Source organism: Syngnathoides biaculeatus, chromosome 18 (genome assembly GCF_019802595.1).
Source record: "Syngnathoides biaculeatus isolate LvHL_M chromosome 18, ASM1980259v1, whole genome shotgun sequence".
In the NCBI taxonomy this organism is placed as follows: domain Eukaryota; kingdom Metazoa; phylum Chordata; class Actinopteri; order Syngnathiformes; family Syngnathidae; genus Syngnathoides; species Syngnathoides biaculeatus.
In genome coordinates this window covers 8376118-8398895 of record NC_084657.1, presented here as the reverse complement: position 1 = coordinate 8398895, position 22778 = coordinate 8376118, and the positions used below count along the sequence as shown (strand labels likewise).

General features: G+C 41.7%; 1 protein-coding gene across 2 annotated transcripts in view; it reads left to right on the top strand.

The window, feature by feature from the left end:
* The window catches only part of igsf9bb (immunoglobulin superfamily, member 9Bb), a 142522-nt gene extending 120018 nt beyond the window's left edge, over positions 1 to 22504 (top strand). For both annotated transcript variants that reach the window (XM_061803778.1, XM_061803777.1), the window contains exons 16-20: positions 8027 to 8191; positions 8996 to 9041; positions 13042 to 14676; positions 19342 to 19469; positions 21706 to 22504. In XM_061803778.1, coding sequence (XP_061659762.1) covers positions 8027 to 8191; positions 8996 to 9041; positions 13042 to 14676; positions 19342 to 19469; positions 21706 to 21920 — 2189 coding nt within the window. In that variant the 3' untranslated portion in view covers positions 21921 to 22504. The remainder of the gene's footprint in view (positions 1 to 8026; positions 8192 to 8995; positions 9042 to 13041; positions 14677 to 19341; positions 19470 to 21705) is intronic.
* The last annotated feature ends 274 nt before the right edge of the window (positions 22505 to 22778 follow it).

Genomic DNA, 22778 nt, shown 5'->3' with positions numbered 1-22778 from the left:
TTGGGGTTAGAAAGAAAAGAAACCATGCAGATAATATTCATACTATTTGCCATTAAAATCAAGATTTGCTCAGTGTTTTTTCAGTTTCAGTTTCCAGTGATCATCCTTGAAATATTTCTACATCTTAAATTAAATTGCAAATTCAGTTGATTGTACGTGATTTGGAAAGTCAGAAACGTGAGTGGCCAGATGGGAAAACGGCAGGGTACGCGGCAGCATGCCCATAATTTGCTAAAAGGCACCTGAAGAACTGTCAGACCAAGACATCTCTGATCTGATGAGGCAAAGATTGAGCTGGATGCCAGATGTTATATCCATCCATTCATTTTCTTTTGCCGCTTATCCTCACGAGGGTCACGGGGAGTGCTGGAGCCTATCCCAGCTGTCATCGGGCATGAGGAAGAGTACACCCTGAACTGGTTGCCAGGCAATCGCAGGGTACATGGAGACAAACAGCCGCACTCACAATCACACCTAAGGGCAACTTAGAGTCTCCAATTAATTAATGTTTTTGGGGATCTGGGAGGAAACCGGAGTGCAAGGAGAAAACCCACACAGGCACAGGGAGAACATGCAAACTCCACACAGGCAGGGCCAGGATTGAACCCAGGACCTCGGAACTGTGAGGCCAACGCTTTCCGGCTGCTCCACTGCGCCGGCCGGGATAAATTCAGTTCTGCTATATTATTTCCTTTACCAGCTGAACTATCGTACTCCCTGCCAGTATTTATATTTGGGGAAAATCTAGTACCATTCAAAAACCTAGCCAACTCTACCCCTACAGTGTTGGTGGCATCATGCTGATGGAATATTTTTCAGTGGCAAGAACTGAGAAACTAATCAGATTGAGGGAAATATGAATGCAGCAATGTACAGAGACATCCTGGATGAAAACCAACTCCAGAGCACACCAGACACATTCCGCCAGCTGTTCCAAGCTGCTTGGATCTGTTTCTTGACTTCCTCACCAGACTCAGCATTGCTCTGGATTGTTGACCCCAAGTATTTGAAGTCATCCACCATCGCTATCTCTTCTCCCTGGAGCTTCACTCCTCCTCCTCCTCCTCCCCCCCTCACATTCATGCACACCTCCACCTGCTCCCTGCTTTCACTGCATATCACAATATCATCTGCAAACATAGTGGTCCAAGGGGATTCCAGTCTCACCTCATCTGTCAGCCTAATCCATTACCACAACAAACGGGAACATCACACCTCACCACTGTTCTGCTGCCCTCATACATGTCCTGAACTATTTTAACATATTTCTCCACCACGCTGGACCTACGCATGCAGTTCCTCTCTTGGTACGCTGTCATTGGCTTTCTGTAGTTCCACAAAGACACAATGTCGCTCCTTCTGACCTTCTCTGTACTTTTCCACTCACATCCCCAAGGAAAATGATGTATCTGTGGTGGTCTTTCCACACATGAAATCATACTATTACTCGCAGATCCTTATTTCTGTCCTAAGTCTAGCCTCCGCTACTCTTTTCCATAACTGCAATGTGTGGCTCATCAACTTTATTCCTCTATGGCCCCCAAGCTCTGCAAATCGTCTTTGTAGTTAAAAATTGGAACTAGCACACTTTTCCTCCATTCGTCAGGCATCTTCTCACCTGCTAGTATTCTGCTGAATAAGTTGGTAAAAAATTCCACAGCCACCTCTCCAAATTGCTTCCATACCTACACAGGTATGTATTTCGCCTTTTCTCAGTCCTCTCAGTGGCCCACTTCTTCGCTAGCTTCTTTCTTTGTATGACTGCTTCTATTTTGGGGTTCCACCACCAAGTCTCCTTCTCCCCTTTCCAGAAGACACACCAAATACTCTCCTGCCTGTATCTCGGATCACCCTGCCTGTAGTAATCCTGTCTTCTGGGAGCTCCATCTCTCCATTGAGATCCTGTCTCAGTCTTCAAAAAGATCTCCAGCAGGTCTTTGAACGCCTTGTACTGTCCCACCTCATGAGCGTCTGTGGTAACCGGGTAGACCCTCTGCAGTTTGCCCACCATACAAACAGGTCTGCGCATGATGTAGTCAAAATGGGTCAGCACTTCATCCTTGAACATCTCGACAACGTGGGGACCTACATGAAGATCCTGTTCATGTACTTCAGCTCTGCGTTCAACACCATCATCCCCGAACTTCTTTAATCCAAGTTTCTCAAGCTCATCTGCCAGTACATCTAAAACTTCCTGATGGCCAGGACACAGCAGGTGAGGCTGGGGGACAACACCTCATCCACATGCACAATCAGCTCTGAGGCACCTCAAAGTTGTGTCCTCTCGCTGCTGCGTATCAACAGGAAGTGGAGAGGCAGGAGCTTTGATTTGGCTGACTCAACCTGGAGCTGAACGCACAAAATGATGTAGTTATGATTGTGGACTTCAGGAGGCATTAATCACCACAGCTGCCCCTGACGCTGTCTAACTGTCTTGTGTCAACCGTTGAGACCTTCAAGTTCCTAGGAATTACAGTCTTTGAGGACCTGAAGTTGGAGACAAACAAGAAGTCCATCATCAAAAATCCCAGCAAAGGATGCACTTCCTACAGTTTCTGAGAAAGCATGGCCTGCCATGAGAGCTGCTGAGACAGTTCTACATAGCGGTCATCGAATCAGTACTGTGTACCTCCAGAGTCTGGTTTAGGGTTGCCACAAAAAAGGAAAAACATCTGACTGCAACGGACAACGGAAACTGCGAAACTGATTGTTGGCACCAGCCTACACACCCTTGAGAACTTAAACGCTACCCAAACTAGGGCAAAAGTAGGCAGGATCCAATTGGACCCTCCACATCTTGGCCACCGGCTCGTCCAGGTTCTTTCCTCAGGGAGGAGCTACCAAACAATGCAAACCAAAACCTGCAGACATTCCAACAGCTTCCTCCCTCTTGCAATTAAATTAATAAACAGCTAACTAAAAATTCCACTGGAACATGCTGCTAATTTTCTGCCTTGAGTTCGTTGTCACATTTTTCTGGGCCAATTCGTAGTATATACTATAGATTCTGCCTCCACTCACTGAGGTAGTCTGACCACTCTGTGCCATCTGCACATCGGTTGTTGACCAATACTAACCTCTGGTATCTGAGTAGCATCTGCACCACTTGCACAATCAACTGAGGAGTATCTGCAAGATGTGAACAGTCGACATAGTCCCAGACCACCGCATGACTAGTCATTTTAAAAACAGCAGATATTCCTTGAACTTTTGACATCCTTTGCACAATGGTCATTGCACTTGACGGACTATCGCTTTAATGGGCATTGTAACTGCTCTAAATTCGAGAAGATTCTGCATTCTCTGGACAACCGTGTTACAGAAAAATAAAATGTTCTCTGTCAATTGCTTGTCTGTCTGTTGTATTCAACATGTATGTCGTACTTGGGTGGTTCCAACCACCGGAGACAAATTCCTTGTGTACTTGGCCAATGAACCGATTCTGAAATCCAGGTGTCATTCAAGGAAACAGATTCACAACCAAATATTGATTAAAATATATTTAATGTGGCCCTAATTTCTTTCTTTTTTTTTCCAGAAAAACTGACAAGTAAATGGTGGTTTCTTCATAAAATTTCCAAGTTTTTTTCACTTTTGTGGGTTTTATGAGCTTGAAGCCCCAATTTTGTAAAAATAAACAAATATTTGAAATTGTTTAAATTGTGGGCCCTGAATCTATAATCTATGTAAGTTGAACTTTTTGAATGGCATTATGGAAAAAAATGTACACAGTAGAAATTGGTAATTCAAAGAAGAAGGGAGTTAAAATTGTTCTCTCTCCAACTAGCACAAGATCAGTGTGGATCAGGTATTGTTTTGAAAACTACATGTAATATTATTCACTTCAATGTCTATACAAGAAAAAAAAATTAGCGGAGAGCATGTCATTATTGCGCAAAGTTCCTGAAGTCTCACTTGACATCCTAGTGGCAGCCATATTGCCTGCAACGTCATTGGCAGATGAAGTTATGGGAAAGAGTAGTGGAGGCTAGACTCAGGACAGAAATAAGAATCTGCGAGCAACAGTATGGTTTCATGCCGAGAAAGAGTACCACAGATGCAATATTTGCCTTGAGGATGCTCATGGAAAAGTGCTGAGAAGGACAGAAGGAGCTACATTGTGTCTTTGTAGACGGAGAGAAAGCCTATGACAGAGTACCAAGAGAGGAACTGTGGTACTGCATGCGTAAGTCTGGTGTGGCAGAGAAGTATGTTAAAATAGTACAGGACACGTATGATGGCAGCAGAACAATGGCGAGGTGTGTCGCGAGGTGTACCAGTGGAATTTAAGGTGGAGGTGGGACTGCACCAGGGATCAGCTCTGAGCCCCTTCCTGTTTGCAGTGGTAATAGATAGGCTGACAGATGAGGTTAGACTGGAATCCCCTTGGACCGTGATGTTCGCAGACGATATTGTGATGTGCAGTGAAAGCAGGGAGCAGGCGGAGGAACAATTAGAAAGATGGAGACATGCACTGGAAAGAAGAGGGATGAAGTTTAGCCGAAGTAAAACGGAATACATGTGCGTGGATGAGAGGGCCGGAGGGGGAAGTGCGAGGCTACTGGCAGAAGAGGTAGCGAGGGTGGACGACTTCAAATATTTAGGGTCAACAATCCAGAGCAATGGTGAGTGTGGTAAAGAAGTGAAGAAACGGGTCCAAGCAGGTTGGAACAGCTGGCGAAAGGTGTCTGGTGTTCTATGTGACAGAAGATTCTCCGCTAGGATGAAGGGCAAAGTTTACAAAACAGTGGTGAGGCCGGCCATGATGTACGGATTAGAGACGGTGGCACTGAAGAAACAACAGGAAGCAGAACTGGAGGTGGCAGAAATGAAGATGCTGAGGTTATCGCTTGTGCAAACAGACTGTTAATGCTGATACAGTTGTTGAACATTTAGACAATTTTACGTGGAAAAGTGCAAATGTCATGATTGCTGTTGTTCCTATTAAAAATAAGACAATCTTGAAGTGATCTACAGTTCTGTGGAGGAGCACAATGATCATAAAGAGCTTTAAGTTAAAGTGCATTGAAAGCAGAACATAAGTGGGGAAAAACTAAACTCCAATTTGACTCTGATCTCCACAGACAAAGTCTTTGTAGTTTAAACCGAGAGTTTGTTAGGGCTAGACAGAATTACCTTTATGAAATCCTCAGTAAGAAACTTCATCAATACATACGTGCACTCTGTTTGCTGTGGTTGACAAGCGCATAACCCACCTCTATCAGAACTCCCAACACCTATTAAATGTATTGAATTTGCAGGGTTTTTTTTGTGAAAAAATACAATTTGTCAGGTTAAATATCAGCACAAATCAGCAAAATAATAAAATACAGTAAACCCTTATTTTTCGTGGTTAATTGGAACCAGAACCACGTGCGAAAAGTGAAAAGCTACGAAGCAGGGGGACATGTATGGTTATCTGGGTACCAGAACATTTAAAATATGTAAAAAGTGTTTGTACTTTGCATATTTAAAAAGAAGTTGTGTGTTTGTGTGGGTAGCAGAATGTTTAAAATATCAACAGTACAGTATTTAAACGTTGCATACTTGTGTCAAAAATTACAGCAGAACAGGTGTCTAGTTAAATCTCTAATTAGAAAACCTTATGCTGCATAATAACATTTTTATTGCAGTAGGTAATTAACATTCATCAGTCGGAGAATCTTATGCTGGAGGCACTGGCGATGTTCGAGAAGAGTTTTTTGTAGTTGTAGCTGAGTTTTTTTTTTTTTTTTTTACCTTTGAGATGAGGAGTTTGTGTGTGTGTATGTCGGTACCGAAATGTTTAAGATATGTCAACAGTTGAGTACGTACTTTGCATATTGAGACAAAAATTTACTACAGTAAAAGTGTCTACTTAAATCTTTATTTCTAAAACATTGTGCTGCACTGTAACATTTTTATTGCAGTACATACATAATTAACATTCCTCACTCTGAGAATCTTCTGCTGGAGGTCCTTATGGTGTAACTGAGGGTTTTATCTTTGCGAAAAACGTGGTGATGCGGAGTTGTTGTCATGAGCAAGGCTGGACCACGGCCAATAGGGGCGTGGCCTGGCAATATTGTCCGAGCGGTTTCATCTCTGATACCTGTCGCCGGTCACAGCTGTCACATGAGGCACTGTGATTAGACAGTGTAGTATTTAAAGTGGGACTGTCATCCCTATAAACATTCTAAAATAGATATTGTAATAAAAAATACATATAACAGTATTCACTTAAATGTCTATACGAAAAAAAAAAAAGTGAGCGGAGAGCGCGTCATCCATGCACAAAGTTGCGCAATTGAGTGTCCCTCGACATCCAAGTGGTCGCCATATTAGTCGCGTCCTCTGACCTTAACGTCATCGTCACTTCCGCCGTTGAAAACGCGCAGTGCCTGCTACTATGAAAGCTGAACAACAGAGATATTCGCATTTTTCCGACGCCCCTTCTGACACCGAAGCTCTTTTCCAAAAGGACAACACCACACAACCGAGTGAAGTTACCAGGGCAATATTACACTATTGTTTCGAGCCATATTCAGATGATCACGGCCAAATCGCATTCCGTCCGATCCACTTCTGCGGCAGAGATGAGCCATCGCGGCTCTTCGCAGCCGTCGGTGTGACTTATGACAGAGCCGAGCAGTGCTGCTTTAGGGGGGTGCTCACAGTCGAGCCGGGGCGCTTTATGCGCGCACGCGACTGAGTAACGCATTCTTGGCTGGGTTTTACAGAGCCACCCCCGTCGCAAAGCCCGACGTGCAGCCTTCGCAGAAGCTGTGACCGCCAAACACGGCGCCTCAGCCAGTGTGGCTGAGTTTTGGCGCTGTGATGTATGAGGAGGTGGAGCCGAGCTCTGCTGCTTTTAGGTGTATGTTCAACAGTAGTACACGATGAACACTATCGAGACGAGGCTGAGGGAGACATTGTTGGCTGGGCGACACGTACGGCAGATGTAGGTATGGGAAAGAGTAGTAATAAAAGTCGGCGTTTCATACGCGGATCTTTTGTTACATTATGAGAGAGACTGATTACGTGGTCCACCCCAAACTATCATTTTTTTTAGTAGCTGTATACACACCTGCCTGTTATTTGGAACCCACAAAACCCTCGTCCTCTGCACCCGTGCAATCCATTTTTCACAACGAATGAGGTCTCTTTAAAACTTATGAAGGGTAATTCCATTCTCCCGACCCAGCATTTTGGCTAACACGAAGGAACAACGAGCTACCTTCCCGGAGGTAAAACTAATGGAAACAAATGAGTCCACGAGGGGGTGCCGCTGTCCTTTACGTCACTTCCTGCTTCTTCTCGAAAACAAATCCCTGAGAGGATTTTCATGGCGGGAGTTACAAAAAGCTGTATACGTCAAAATCATGTTTTGTGGTGGAAAAAACCCATGGGACCATATTGGCTGTGGGTTTTTCATTAATAATATACCAAAAATCATCCGTTTGACGACACTTGACCTTTAAGGTGGAGTTTTGTCACTGGCATTTGCCAGTTTGCTGCGTTGCATTTATTGCATGTTGGATTCTCCGCTACTGTGCATACTGTAAGTTGCAAGTTTAGTGTTGAGCTTTCCTTGTCACAGCGAGTCTGTGCCCTTTTGTTTATCCACGTCTTGTCAAGTCTTAGTTTTGTCATAGTCATCGGACCTCGTTTTACGTTTTTGGATCCTGCCTATATTTAGTGATTTTGTGCCTAAGCCTTGTGCTACACCGTGTATGACCCTGTTTCTGGAATAAAACCACTCGGAACACTACGCCGTTGTCTGGAAGTCCTGCATGTGGGTCTGCCTCTGTACCGCTGGTACCTGACAGATGTCTGTTTTTTCTTCTGCTTCAAAATTCCCCTGTTCAAGGACATAACCCCACTAAACTCGACAGCTCATCCCACATTGTTGTCAATGTCTTGTGCAAATTCTTCCTTCACATAATGACAAGCAGAATCGTTGTAGGCAACAATGACGAAATAATTGTTTTTGCCGTTGCTCGATTTCCTTATATATCATGACATGACTTTTCTCCTTATTCTGCAGACTTCTTTCCACCTCCTGAGATCGTTGAAGAATCAGGGTTGGCGAAGCCACTTGTGGCTGGCATCGTGGCCACCATCTGCTTCTTGGCTGCAGCCATCCTTTTCAGTACAATGGCAGCCTGCTTTGTGAATAAGCAGCGGAGGCGGAAGCTAAAAAAGAAAAAAGGTGAGCGAAATATTGAATATACTATACCTAATATTGTGGAACCTTTATGTCTCACAGAGAGGTTCTTGTAGGAAACAAATATTAAATTGGTAAACTTTTTTTTCCTATAAATCTACATTTATGCTTACATTTTCAAATGATCATTCCTTGGAAATCACCATGTCCCGTCACTTGTAAGCTTTTTAGTACAGACCCACAGGCTAATGTTATCATTGGGGCTAAACTATGCTAGTGATCTCTGCTTTTTGGTCTAAACATTTGCAGAACAAACAGCTTGATTGTAACCAACATATTAAGAAAAAAAAAATCCATAAAGTTGCACAAAAATCCTGAACGCCAGCATCCATTTTGCATCCCTTTACACTAGACTTCAGCATATTGAGAATTAATTTCAGTGGTCATCTCAAGGGTAGGGTGAATTCAACTAACTTTGCATTTACTTTGGCCTCTCTTACTTATTTTACATACCACCACAGAAAGGTACCAATGATGACAAGCCAAAAAGAAAGAAATCCAATAAAAACTGAAATTGAAGATGAACCGATCGAAAGTTAGAGAGGCAGTACGTCTCTCCGACCACTTAATTTCACAGGATATCTGATGAATAAATGAGTGCCAAAAAAAAGATTTGAGTGATTTTTGCATCATCTAAAAGGACAGAGCAGTATACAAAGTATCTACCTGAAAGTAACTTGTGTAGTGTAGAGAATGTATTTTCTTTCCATAATTTTTTTTCTACTGTATTTGATATGCTATTGAGAAAAAGTGACATATGAACCACTGAGATTTTCTTTTCTGTTCCAGATCCCCCTCTTTCCATTACCCACTTGAGAAAAAGTGTGGCAACACCGTAAGTACAGACAACTGAGTTGAAAAATATCGTCAATACCCTAATCATACGATAACTGTTGAACTTTTTTATTTTTTGGGGGGGTGTAGAAAACACATATTGTCCAGGGGTTTCCTGAGTCTATGACAAAGATCCGTTCCTAGACTGGCAACATAACTCTAATTTCGGCATAAATCGGACTTCACCTTTAAAGTCCAAATTTGCGATGACTCCCTGGATTGACTTAAGAATTCCTGTGACCCTCGTGGAGATAAGCGGCTCAGAAAATGGATGGTTGTTGGTACTTCATCTAAAAAAATTAAATAAATACATTCAAAAAGGAAATAAGATGCTTAACTTACCATTACTGCAAGAGGTGGATGGCGAAGAATGAAGGGAGGCTGTGCTTAGCTATTGCGCATGTGCAAGTAGACCTTGTGAGGGGTAAATTCCTCCTCAGCTTCCTTGCCTTTCTGCTCTTTCAAAGTTAGGAAAATACGCCATTCCTTTTCCCTTAATGACCATTAGGCTGAAACACTATGGTGCTGGGGACAAAATGGCGCACAAGACACGATCGTCGTAAAGTCAAAACAGTTTCGGTCGAGACCCAAAGACTCCCTTGTACATGCACAATTTACATTTTTCTGAAAAACAGCAACTGTCAGGCACAATCACACTTAATGGCAATTTGGAGTCTCCAATTAATGCATGTTTTTTGGGATGTGGGAAGAAACTGGGGTGCCCAGAGAGAACCCACTCAGGCACTGGGAGGAATGTAAACGCCACACAGGTGGGGCCGGGATTTGAACCCTGGTCCTCAGAAATCTGAGGCCAACACTCCAAGCAGTTGCTTCACCATCCAATGGGAATTAAACTAATCCTATTTTTAGTCTTACCATTCTTAAAACGGAAGTCTGGATAGTTAAAATGAAGAGGAATACAAACAGGTAGGGAAGATAAAACATTTTCTTAATCTTTAATAATTAACATGAACTAAAGTGGCATCAAGTAACTACTATGTTGCTCTGAATTTGATCATATGCACTCCCCTCCACTACTATCAGAACATGAAGTCAGTTTCTCTCATTTATTTATTTTTTTTTTACTGAAAATTTAAATTTGGGTTTGAGATCTTCTATTGACATCTAGTTTGGACATGCAACCTAGAAGATCGTACCTTAGGTTGAACTGGGACAATATAAACTTGCCCTGGTATTTTTGCTTTAGGCCAGCCCCTGATTGTAACTACCAAAACACAATAGAATAGTATTTTTTGTATGTGTTCCCCGAAAAATGTTATTTTGGTATTTTCACAAATCCAACATACTGTATATACAGGTATATACAACCATTCATACATTTTCTGAAGCACTTATCCACACAAGGGTCACCGGAGGGCTGGAGCCTATGCCACCTATCATCGGGCAGGAAGCGGGGTACACCCTAAACTTGTTGCCAGCCCTTGTGTGGAGTTTGCAAGTCCTCCCCTTGCCTGCATGGGTTTTTTCCGGCCACTTGGGTTTCCTTCCACATCCCAGAAACATGCATTAATTGGAGACTTTAAATTGCCCCCAGGTGTGATTGTGAGTCCAATTGGTCGTTTGATTTTATGTGCCTGGAAACTAGTTCAGTGTGTACTCTGCCTCAGGCAAGTTCATACTTGGGATTGGCTCTGGCACTCCTGCCCATCCCTTGTGAGGACCGAGTGGATGATGTTCTGTGCCTCCATTGCTGAGGCGGCCAACACGAGCTGAGGCTGTAAGATGGTCGCTGGCTGTCATGGCGGCAAACCCCGAACACATTGGTGGACACCAACAGTGATGCAGACTTTGTATCAGTCTGTTGTGGTAAAAAGGGAGCTAAGTCAAGAGGCGAAGTTCTCAATTTACCAGTTGATCTACGTTCCTACCCTCACCTATGGTCACATGCTGTGGGTCGTGACCGAAAGAAAAAGATCCTGGATACAAGAGGCCGAATTGAGTTTCCTCCCCAGGGTGTCCGGGCTCTCCCTTAGAGATAGGGTGAGAAGCTCGGTCAGCCGAGAAGGGCTCAGTGTTTAGCCGCTGCTGCTTCGCATTGAGAGGAGCCAGATGAGGTGGCTGGGGCATCTGATCACGTCCTATCGGAAAGAGACCCCGTGGATGACCCAGGACACGGTTGAGAGACTATGTCTCTCAACTGGCCTGGGAACACCTCGGGATCATTCCGGAAGTGCCAGATGAAGAATAATGTATGATGTTGTGTTGAGATTGTCACACACACATCACACACAATATGACCAAAACTGTTAAATGGCAGATTGTCTTTATGCATGGGTTATGTCACAGATCTTGTGTGTACCAGGCCATACCGTTACTATAGATATTGGGTGTAGATGGGAATCAGGTGTTGTTATTCAATTATTACAAAACCAATTCCAGTCCAGTTGGTACGTTGTACATAAATAAAAATAGAATACAATCATTTTCAGCCTATATTTAATTGAATACTGTACACCACAAAGACAATCTATTTAATGTTGAAACTGATAAACTTTATTGTTTTTAGCAAGAAAAATCATTAACTTTGAATTTTATGGCTGCAACATGTTCCCAAAAATCTTTTATAAGTGTCAAAAAAGGAATCCTTATCAAAAACCTGTTTGGAACACCCCACAGGTGAAGAGGCTAATTGGGAACTGGTGGGTGTGATGAGTGGGTATAAAAGGCAGTTGCCTGAATTGCTCAGACATTCACATGCAAAGATGGGGTGAGTTTCCGTCTTTGTGAACAAGTGCGTGAGAAAATAGTCGAGTAGATAAAGGACAATGTTTCTCGACATACAATTGCAAAGAATTTAGGGTTTTCATAATATGTGGTCCATAATATCATCAAAAGGTTCAGAGAATCAGGAGAAATTATTAAAGCATGTAAGCGGCAAAGCTGAAAACCAGTATTGAGTGCCCATGACCTTCGATCTCTCAGGTGGCAGTCCATCAAAAACTGACATCAATGTGTAAAGGATATCGCCACATGGCCTCAGGAACATTTCAGAAAATCAATGTTAATAAATACAGTTTGGCGCAACATCCATAAGTGCAACTTAAAGCTCTACCATGCAAAGCAAAAGTCATTTATCATCAACACCCAGAAACGCCGCTGGCTTCTATTGGCCCAAGCCCATCTAAAATGATCTGATGTGACATGTTCACATTTCAAATTGCTTTTTCAAATTGTGGAAGTCGTGACTTCCGAACCAAAGAGCAAATGAACCATCCGGTCTGTTGTGGATGCAAAATTCAAAAGCCAACATCTGTGACGGAATGGGGCTGTGTCAGTGCCAATGGCATGGGTAATTTACACCTCTGTGAAGGCATCGTTAATGCTGAGAGGTACATATAGGTTTTGCAGAAACATGTTACAAACACTGCATTATAAACAAAGGAAAAATGTTTATTTAGCTTCATATTAATTTCAGAACATGTAGGGTTGCACAGATATTCTAGTTATGTAAAAAAAAAAAAAAAAAAAAAAAGGCAGTCCTCATAAACTGGAGATACAAAATATCAAGACAGCAATGATATGTTAAAATATCTTTTGGTCAGTAAACATTTTTTCCATAACTGGAATCATGTTAGTTCATTTCTAATGGAATTTCGGTCTGCGGTAATCTCTTAATAAAAAAAAAAAAAAAAACTCCATGACTACTAACAAACAAGTTAGTTCTTGTCATTTTGATGCATGATTGAACATGCGTGAGCAGTTCCCTTCTTTGTGTACCCCTTCAGGATTTCATCACAGAAAAAAAAGACACTTGTGCTATAGCTGCACAATATGCAGCGGTTTTCAGGCAATAAACTGATTATCAGATGTAAAATTTCTCTGGCTGATAATTATAAAATTCCTATTCATTGTTTGTATTTATTTTTCTTTACTGTACCAGTGACCCCATTTTTGAAATTGGTATATTTTTGTCGGATTATGAATTTCCCACTCTGATTGGACAGATGAATGCATTACATTTTTCACACTCTTCCCCATAGGGAGTCTTCAGGAAAGGCAAGCCCAGAAAGCATTCACTCAAAGACATCCCTATCAGAATCATCTGAGGATAGTCATGACCAACATGGGAAGAAACTACCCCCAAGTCCAGGGAAGAAGGAGGAGATGTCGCTGTACAAGAAGACCAAAAGAGCAATAACGAGCAAGAGATACACCATCTCTAAGCATGACGCTGAAGCAACAACACCTATTGAACTCATCAGCCGTGGGCCGGATGGACGGTTTGTCATTGATCCCACCGATACAGAGTTTTCTGTCAAGTCCCGACGAATAGAGGGTTTTCCCTTTGTGGAAGAATCTGACCTCTATCCTGAATTTCGGCAGTCAGATGAAGAGAACGACGATCTTAGGCCTCTTCCACCAGTTATGGCCCCCCTTCGGCCTCACCAGACTTCACCAATGTCCGGTCATGAATCCTTCCTCCAGCCACCAGCCTACAGTCCTCGTTTCCAGAAGCCCTTTGAAGGTATGACTATTATGGAGAGCAGTCGACTCCAGGCCACAGGGCAGATTCGAGGTTCTCTCCATCACAGAGCTTTCTATGGCTACCTGGGCTCCCATGGGGATCATGATCCTCCTCCTCCTTTTTACATGACAGATACCAGTCCGCTTAGCTCTGTCATGTCCTCCCCTCCATACCTGACTGAAGGTCCCTTTGGTTACCCTATGATTCCAGAAGAAATGGGAGAGGGTGATTTCACACAATATGCGGTCTCTGGCTTCCCTTATCCTCTGACACTGGCTTCTTCTTCCCATTCACCAGAATTTTGGCGGGGAATGGATTTTACATTTTCAACTGTAGAGGGACCCCAATTCATTTTTCCACCACACCAATCCTTGCATCTCTGCCATGATTCTCCCTATCCACCCCCACCCCCCGTTGTTCCCCTTAGTGCTTTTCAGACCACCTCCCTCCCAATGCCTACGTATCCATCTGTGTTGCCACTAGAAGCGCCACAGAGCTACTCAAGCAAATCACCCAGCAAGGCCAGGCCTCATGGCTCTCCAGCCAGGCATCTAGCTATGCAAGAGGCTCATTTAGGGCAGCTAAGACGTACAAGCCACAATATAGGTGTTCCAGTTTTGCCTTACATCAATCCAATGGCCCATATTGGCCCTAGGACCCTCAGTAGTCTGGATACAAGATGGTTTGAATCTAGTCCCCATTTTAGTCCAAGACAGGCTCATAGGATGGATTCTGGTGCGCATCAGGTGGTTCTTCAGCCCTCTCGACTTTCCCCTCTCACCCAAAGCCCCTTTAGTTCTCATGAAGGATCTCCCGAGAGTGTTGTACGTCCCCGGCCACGTCCGAACATTCAAACTCCCATACCCCAAGAGATTTCTGAGATTACCCTGCTACCTCCTTCCACAGCCACATTCTCAAGGAGATCTTCCCCTTCTTCCTCACCTGCACTAGGCCAGGGTAGCAGAAGAGCCAGTCCTAGCTATCATTCCCACATGGCCTTTGCTGCATCTGCAACCAGCTATCCAGCTTCCCAGTCACTGTCACCATCCATGGAAAGCAGCAACATGTTCGGGGAGATGCCGTCTCACAGGAGAACTGAGGAGGAGATCCTTCCATCTGAACCATCTCCATCACAGTTGTCAGCTTCAGGGTAGGTGCATCAGCCATGTACATAGGGACTGAGTCATCCGCCCTACCCCTAATGCTTTAATGTGACTTCACTTTAATACTTTGCTGACAAATATAGTGTGTAACGTCCATCAATTAAAACAAACATCTTAGAACATCACATGCATACATGATGGGGGTGGAACAGTTTTAGAAAACCATCCTAATGGTTCCGTTCAACTGTTTCGGTTCCGTCTATGTGTGTCCTGTTCAGTTCAAAACGTGTAACTCAACTAATGTGGACGTAACGAGTCTGTGATGTCATTCGTATGCACACAAAACTGAACTTCATGATGCACATATGCACAAACACGAGGCACAGCATTCCCGGAAGTAAATAGTCTCCTCTAACTATTTTGTGGGGCACAAGTAAAGTTTTTGAATTATATCAAAATATTTTTTCAAAGCAGTATTAAGGAATAGCCAAAGGTTTACTCAATTTAACAAATAACTACTATGCATTTGCTCCACAGTTTGTTCCAAACTGTAATGAACTTCCAACTATGATTACGAACAAAAGATATTATTGTCAGTGGTATGCATTATTTATTCAGCACAGTCCCTTTAATCTATTGATTAGCACAATGGTGCACACCCCTCGTCGACAAATGGTTGCCAGTTCAAGAAACATGGGCAAATTCGAACCAGGCCATGATGGAAAAAATGTTGGGAACCACTGGATTTGCAGACAACTGCTCAGGATTTTTTATTTATTTTTTTTTATTTAGCAATAACCTTGCTCCCACCTAACAGGAAAAATTCTTGTAATTGAATCCCAAGATAAATATCCATTGTTACGTCTAGATCCAATTGTTTGAGGATGCCTGTTTCATGCAGAAGGATGCTTTAAGAAGAGTACATCTTGGCAGGCCCTGCGGCTCATCCTCGGCCTGAGTAACCTGACTTCATTACCAATTCTTGTCCCCCACCTTTTCAGATCCTATCCGAATCTACTTTACCTTCTGTTTCTACAACCTTTTTCTCAACAATCTTTTTAATTGCCTCATGACAACCTCATGTCTGACTCTCAAGGGAAGGTTGTTGGGGAAAGTGTGTCACAGGGCCTGTCCGCTTCTCATATTCTGCAATGTTTTCATCATTATGAACTAGGGGCAGTATGGTAAGTTGGTTTTAATAGCTCTTGGAGTCTTACGTGCTTTGTTTTTGATTGATCTCAGCTATCTGGGCAGCGTTGTTGTGACCAGGTCATCTACACCACAATAGGTAAGGGTTGGATCCATGTCTGAAAGGGGGGGGGGGGCTTAGCAGGTGGGGCTTTTTGATCACCTCGTCCTTTAAAGGGGAATACAAGATGTTGAGTCTTTGCTCAATTTTTGCTTCCCTTAGACAAAATGGGTAATTTCACGTATTTAATTTGTTCTTTTTTTTTTTTCCAAAACAAGTATTTGTTCATACTCAGTTCTGCAGTTGAAAAGGTTCGATTATTAAGTGATAAATGCATCCATATTAAATGGTTAGATGGTTTGGCTGACTGACTTCATTATTGTGTGGAAGTTAAGTCTCAGAGAAACAAATTAAATAATAAATGAAGGGATACACATGAATAATTAAACAGAATTCGGAAATACTTAGAATGCATCATTTACTCTTGACTGACATTGGATTTGCATTTTGAGACACATTTATGCTCCAGGACACCATGACTGACTGACTCCTCGTACTTAAATCGCTTGCTGGATAAACAAATACAGTATTCACTTGGCATTATTTCTCAATAACTTTGGCAAGATAGTCAAGTGCTGTATCTCCATTTCATACAATATCAGTTACATTTATTTAACAATTTGTTCTGTTTTTTTTAAAAAAAAAAAAAAGCTTCTGTATTGAACATGTTGCGTTGCCCTCAGTGTTGGTTACTGTCAAAATGTAGTTGGTTAGAATTAAAAGTGACCTTGTTGAAAATTTAATAGTAGTGTAATTGCAAATTACTTTCTCAAAGTATGAAGTATCAATATTTATATTTGATGACATTTTTTTCACTTTGAATCAATGTTCACAACTGTGCAAGCATCACATTTAACATTTTAAGACCTGATAGTTATAACCTTTCAGCTATAGGACTCCACAAGAACAATATAATAAGACTCAAAAAAAAAAAAAATTGAACTTTAGTAACTTAAAGGGGGGAAAAAGTTAGATCAGCTGTATACAGTACATTTATTGTAAAGTTTTTATGTTCTTAAATATGTAAACTTTAACAGTCAAGCAGGACTAAAAAGTACTTTGTCTGTAGTCTATGATTCAAAAATGAAACTGGGCAACAGAAAGATTCATATCTGTAAATGTGAGATCAAGTTCAATCATGTTCAATATTGACTTTTTTGTTGTCAAAACCAAAATCACAATGATGCCTGCTCTCACTAATATGGCTGAAACGTCGGCATGTCGCATAGCTGGTACATGACCAGAGAGGGCCAATAACAAGTGTCGGCTTCAAAGGAAGATGTTTAAAATGTGCGATTGTGATACTTCGCAGAATACCTTTATTAAATAATGGTAATTATGCAAGCTAAATATTGCTCTTTACTTGCCTTTCTTTCTGCCCTCATTCTTATAAGTGTGTGTCTTAGTGATATGTTGGGCAAGCTGGTACGTGGGCGTTATCATTTCATGAAACTGTGTCTGACTGTGTGTTGTGTAATGAAGAATGACCTTCTGGTCACATTCACTCCATTGCCAAGAGACCTAATGACTTATGTGAGGCAGAAGATGCTAGTGTGTGTGCTTCCTGCTAATTGCTAAATAAAGGTGAGCTTTTGCAGCAATAGGGTTTACTTTTATCATTATTTATTTATTTATTTATTTATTTTAAGAAAGGCTTTTAACCCATTCCTTATTTTGTAATTAAAACTTAGCTCTGTCTCCACTGGGAGCCACACTGTAGTTTTGTGATCTTAAAACAAGTGTCTAGTTAAAAGTGACAGTTTTTAGAACGGCTCTCCTTAATTGAAATGTAAAAAGATTGACAACACAGAACAGATGCAGTAACAACATTGAACCTGTTTATTTTTGTGTTTTGAAATCATGTTTGTATGGCGAATGATAAAAATAATTTCATACAAATAATACATTTGTTTCAGTTAGATGTTGCAGGACTTTCCTCTCAGTCCTTTCAAGCAGGTCTCATCCTATACCACCTTTTAACTTCTTCTGAAAAAGCAAAGATTTAGGAACGCAGGATTGCTTACTCTTGAGTTCAAATGACCTGCTCGATGAAAAGCTTTTGAAAGTATTCCCCTTTAAAGTTCTGTTCCATGTGCAAACTGCCATGCATGCCATTGCTAAATCCTCCTCCGTTTCAAAAAACAAACAATTCTATTGATTAATTCTTGTTACATTTCTTGTCCTACTGCTTCGCTTTTCTTTGGCTTATTTTTCATTATGTGACTGTTCCTGCGTAGTCATTTCCCCTCCAGCCATCTCTCCCCCTGTCAGCATGGTGAAGCCCATTGTAGACAGTTTCCATGTCTATGAATACATATTGACAATGCTTTGTTGCTCAGCTGTGATTTTTTTTTTCTTCCTGTTCTAATGATCATTGGTTTCTCTGCAGTGACTGTGGAAAGATTGCCACACTATAATGCAAATTGTTTTATGTGCTTCAAGAAATATAAAAAGTATGTTGGTGTAGGAGTGGCAGACCTATGGGCTACTAAGTCATAAGTGCCTTCACAAAGAAATAGAGAAATTTTTGATGAAACCTGCAGCCACTGCCAAGCCACACAAAGAAAGCAATTTGTATGTTATTTTCAGAAAAGGAAAGACTGATTTAAAAGATATAAATATCAAGTTTGTGATTTAACCTCTCATCAAAATTTCATCTTAAAGGTCCCATATATGTACAATTTAGACCTCTATAAAGTGACTATAACATGGACTTTGTATAAAAGTGTCAATTTCATTTCACCTTGGTTTTGCAGTACAGATGTCCAGAAAATCCCCCTATGACAGTTTGACCCACTTTTGTAACCACTTTGTCCATATTTGGTTAAGACCGACCCCTTCCTCTGATCGGTTGCCTTGGTGTAGAAGACCCACTTGTAAGAGCGCACGTTTGTGATTTTGACAGTGCTGACTCAGGAAAAGAGAGGTAGGCTAAGATTTACACCAGTGATGTAGATAAGTTTGAGAAATTTGAATGACCTGATTTCAGGGTTCTCTGCAGAAAAATATCGGGAAATGAGGAATGCGTGGATTTATATTTCGTGTTTACTGAGGAACCATAGAGCCGATATTACATCCTAAATACTAGAAAAAGTTGGTTACGCAAAACACGGGACCTTTAAATTTCATATTAATTGTTATCTCTTAAATGGAGATTCACTGGACAACCTCTTCAGAATGTCTTATTCCCAAATGATCCAGTATGTATTCTTAACAACGTTTAAGGCTGTCAAACCATTAAAACTTTATCACATAATGTAGATCATGAAATCATACAAATTTTGGGAAGACAGCGCATATATCTCGTGTTTATCCTTTAACAATGTGTTGCACCTCTTCTGTGGGTCAAGCAGGACCGACATAGCATTATTAATACCTTGGTATTATGTCCTAGGAAAAAAAAAAATCCACTGTCGATATTTGGCATGGAGTTACCCCTTTTTCCCTCTTTGTTCTTATTTAGAAAATGTCGAGGCATGCCGAGTGTCCTTTTGGGGTCGGAGAGGATTGATGCTCTGAGGTACCAACGGATTAGAAAGGCAAAGAAGATGACAATGAATAATAATAATTCCAAGACTAGGAGGAAAGCAGGTATGTTGGTAACATTTTGAACTTTGATTGATACCCTTCAACATCAAGAGTAAAATATTAATTTGAAAAATAACAATAACCTGAATCTTTCTTTAATGTTGATCATCTGTACGACTATTAATCTTTTACTTTCCTCAAGCTTTGGGTCATGACCCACAGTGCACAATCAATGGTAATTGCTCAACCCATAAATTAAGAGCTTCTCCTGTAGCCTCCAGTCAAGTCAGTTTCTAAAATCCTTCTCAGACTCCATTCTTCGACTTTCCATGAATAGGATGTGATAAAGTCTTGAATATAAATAGGAAGCAATATTATCATGACTAGAGCAGCAGGAAAGTACTACAATGCTATGAATGGTTTCTTCCCTGCTATGAGGTTTTCGGTCATCTTGATACAAACCCTAGTCAAAGCCTGCCAGGAGAAGTTATCGAAAATAACAGTGAATAACAACACCTGTATTTACTTGAAAGTTGGTAATGAACTTGTTCACATACAGCACTTGTATCAACCTTACACAGTTAATAATGTAAACACATTTTGGGGGGTACTGAAAACATAGACTAACATCAGCTGCCCGTCTCCCTGTAAACGTTTCCTTAAATAGCTTTTGTGATATCACAATAAATAAATTGTTACTATTGTGAGGGTGAATGGTTATATGTTTAAAAACAGTATGGGCTGGTGACCAGTTCACGTTGTACCACGCCTCTCGCCTGTAGATGCTGTGATGGGCTCCAGCACACCCGCTAACCTAGTAATGGATGGATCCACGCACGGCGCCCAAGCCACGCCTACTTAGATACTGTTGTTAGGCACCCCAAGCTACCGATCAAAATGGCAGACGCAGTGCGGCCAGAGCATGCTATGAGCAATTCATTAGAGCAAATTCACGATAGTATTTCTGTTTCCTGTTTGTGCCCATGGTATCAGAAATATCGACAAAGAGTGTACAGAAAGGCCTGAATTACTTTCAACAGGGATATATTCATAATGTCAAGGTTTCCCAAACGGGAACGTCTGTTAAAGTTTCTGCAACGTGTTGGCCGGTTGGTGTGCTCCCATATTATTGGTTTGATTAAAACTCTATAAGGGCTCAAACTACATAACTTTTCTCCCGTGCTGTGTGAGCAAAGCTGCATGTCTCTGCCACAGCAGTGGAATAAACCCAGAGGGTCCAAAATCAAACCAGTCCAGATGAGTGAAGTAGTTGTAGCTTGACCAAAAGAAAGGGGGAGAAGACAACCGATTCTTTGTCAGACAGATATGAACTCCAGGTTAAAATAATGAAATGAATAATGGTGAAAATAATTGGATGGTCTTTGTCAATTTGTAGTGAAAGCCCCTTGTCACATTCCAGGAAATATTCATCATCATTGTACTTTATAGCTGTTACACCGACTAATTGAGTAACTTACCTTGGAACAGACGGCTTTGTGCTGATTTATCTTCGATACATTCAACTGGTCGTGAGGTCTGCCACAAGCCTTAATCCACCGTTTGCATTTATCTAAATTACGCTTTGGGGTGGGAAAGCACACCAGATATCCTCCCAGTAATCTCTCAGGAGAGCCCTCATCTCCATTACATGTTCCCCAGCCACATCGAAGTACGATATTTCCGAATCGGATATAAGCAGGACTATACACTCTCAATTCAGAAGCTAAAAGTAAGCACGTGCTCTCTTTGTTTCTGGGTACAATATGTGGATAGCGTGGGCGGAGTTCAGAAAATGACGCTCACTAATTGGTCAAAAGGGAGCTGTCAATCATTCTCACGGACCCATCCATAGGATAAGCAGTATGGAAAATGAATGAATCCATCCATCCATTTTCTGAGTTGCTTATCCTCACAAGGGTCGCAGGAGTGCTGGAGCCAATCCCACCTGTCATCAGGCAGGACTGAAAATACACCCTGAACTGATTGCCAGCCAATCGCAGGGCACATAGAGACATACAACACAATCACACCTCAGGGCAATTTAGAGTCTCCAGTGAATGCATGTTTTTAGGATGTGGGAGGAAACCCACGTAGGCACGGGGAAAACATGCAAACTCCACACAGGCAGGTGCAGGATTCTAACCCCGGTCCTCAGAACTGTGAGACTTAACCTTTCCACCTTAATGAATGAATGACAGAATATAATATCACAACATAAAGTATCGAACTTTCTTTTTTTTTTCTTTTTTTCGCAACCGCCCCTGTGACTCTAAGCAATCCTTTCTATTTCTTCATCCAGGTGTCTCCACCTCTCAGACCCAGCAGGCCTACATCACTCAGGTACTTCAGCCCGAAGAAGCGCTCTACCTCCACAGGAAGAAGAAACAGCTCCTCCTTCATGACCCATACAATCGCTTCTCCGCTCTGCTGTACCGCCGCCCCCTTCAAGAAGACCAGAAGGCTATTTTAGCTTGTATGGATAATGCAGAACTTGACCATGCCACCTTCCTCTGAAAACCCACACAAAATAAGGTCAAATGTATGCTGACACATTTTAAAATAACCACTTCCCCTTTGTAATGTATTAACTGCTAAGGGGAGGAGCCCCGCATTTTGGCATTTAGAGTTGGTGCACCTTGTTTTTCAACCACCGGTCAATTCAGACATTTATGTTTTATACATGAACTATGACAATGAATGAAGTTTAGATACTTCAATTAGCTCAAGATTAGTTTAAACCAGACGACAGTCCCTCCAAAATCTGAAAAGTTGGGTTATTATGTAGGTCTAAATGCTGGCCACTGGAATCAATGTGCCATTCTGCATGTTCTCTCTATGGTCACATTTAGTATTCTCAACATCTTTATATTTCTTGCCAATCAAATCAGAATAATAATAATTGCCAGAGTTTTCAAGTTTTTTCTCCAGTGCAAAAATTTATTTCAAATAGGCAATACTTGATCAACATTTTCTTTGAAATCGCAATTTTCCTCCAAAGTATACATTTACCCAAGTCAAAGACACTTCAGGCTTGTGTCATGTTTCCTGTGCTGAGTATAGCACCCTAGAAAGTACTACAGGTCTCCGTTTACAGCTACACCTTGCACCAGATCCTCCCTGCTAAGGACCTCTTTAATTCAGCTGAAACTGATTGAAAAAAAAAAGGGGGGGGGGGTCTTTTTACTTTTAATGTATACCTCAGAGCACAGGACACGTGACCACACAAGACAAACATAGAGTACAAGTCAACTCTTTACAGAAATGACTTGACCAATGGCTTTCCTCACCATGTTTTATTTAGCCATGCTATACTTATCAGAAACAATCAGGCTGTGGCCTTGGTGCGACAAGGACAAGAGGAAGTAATGACAG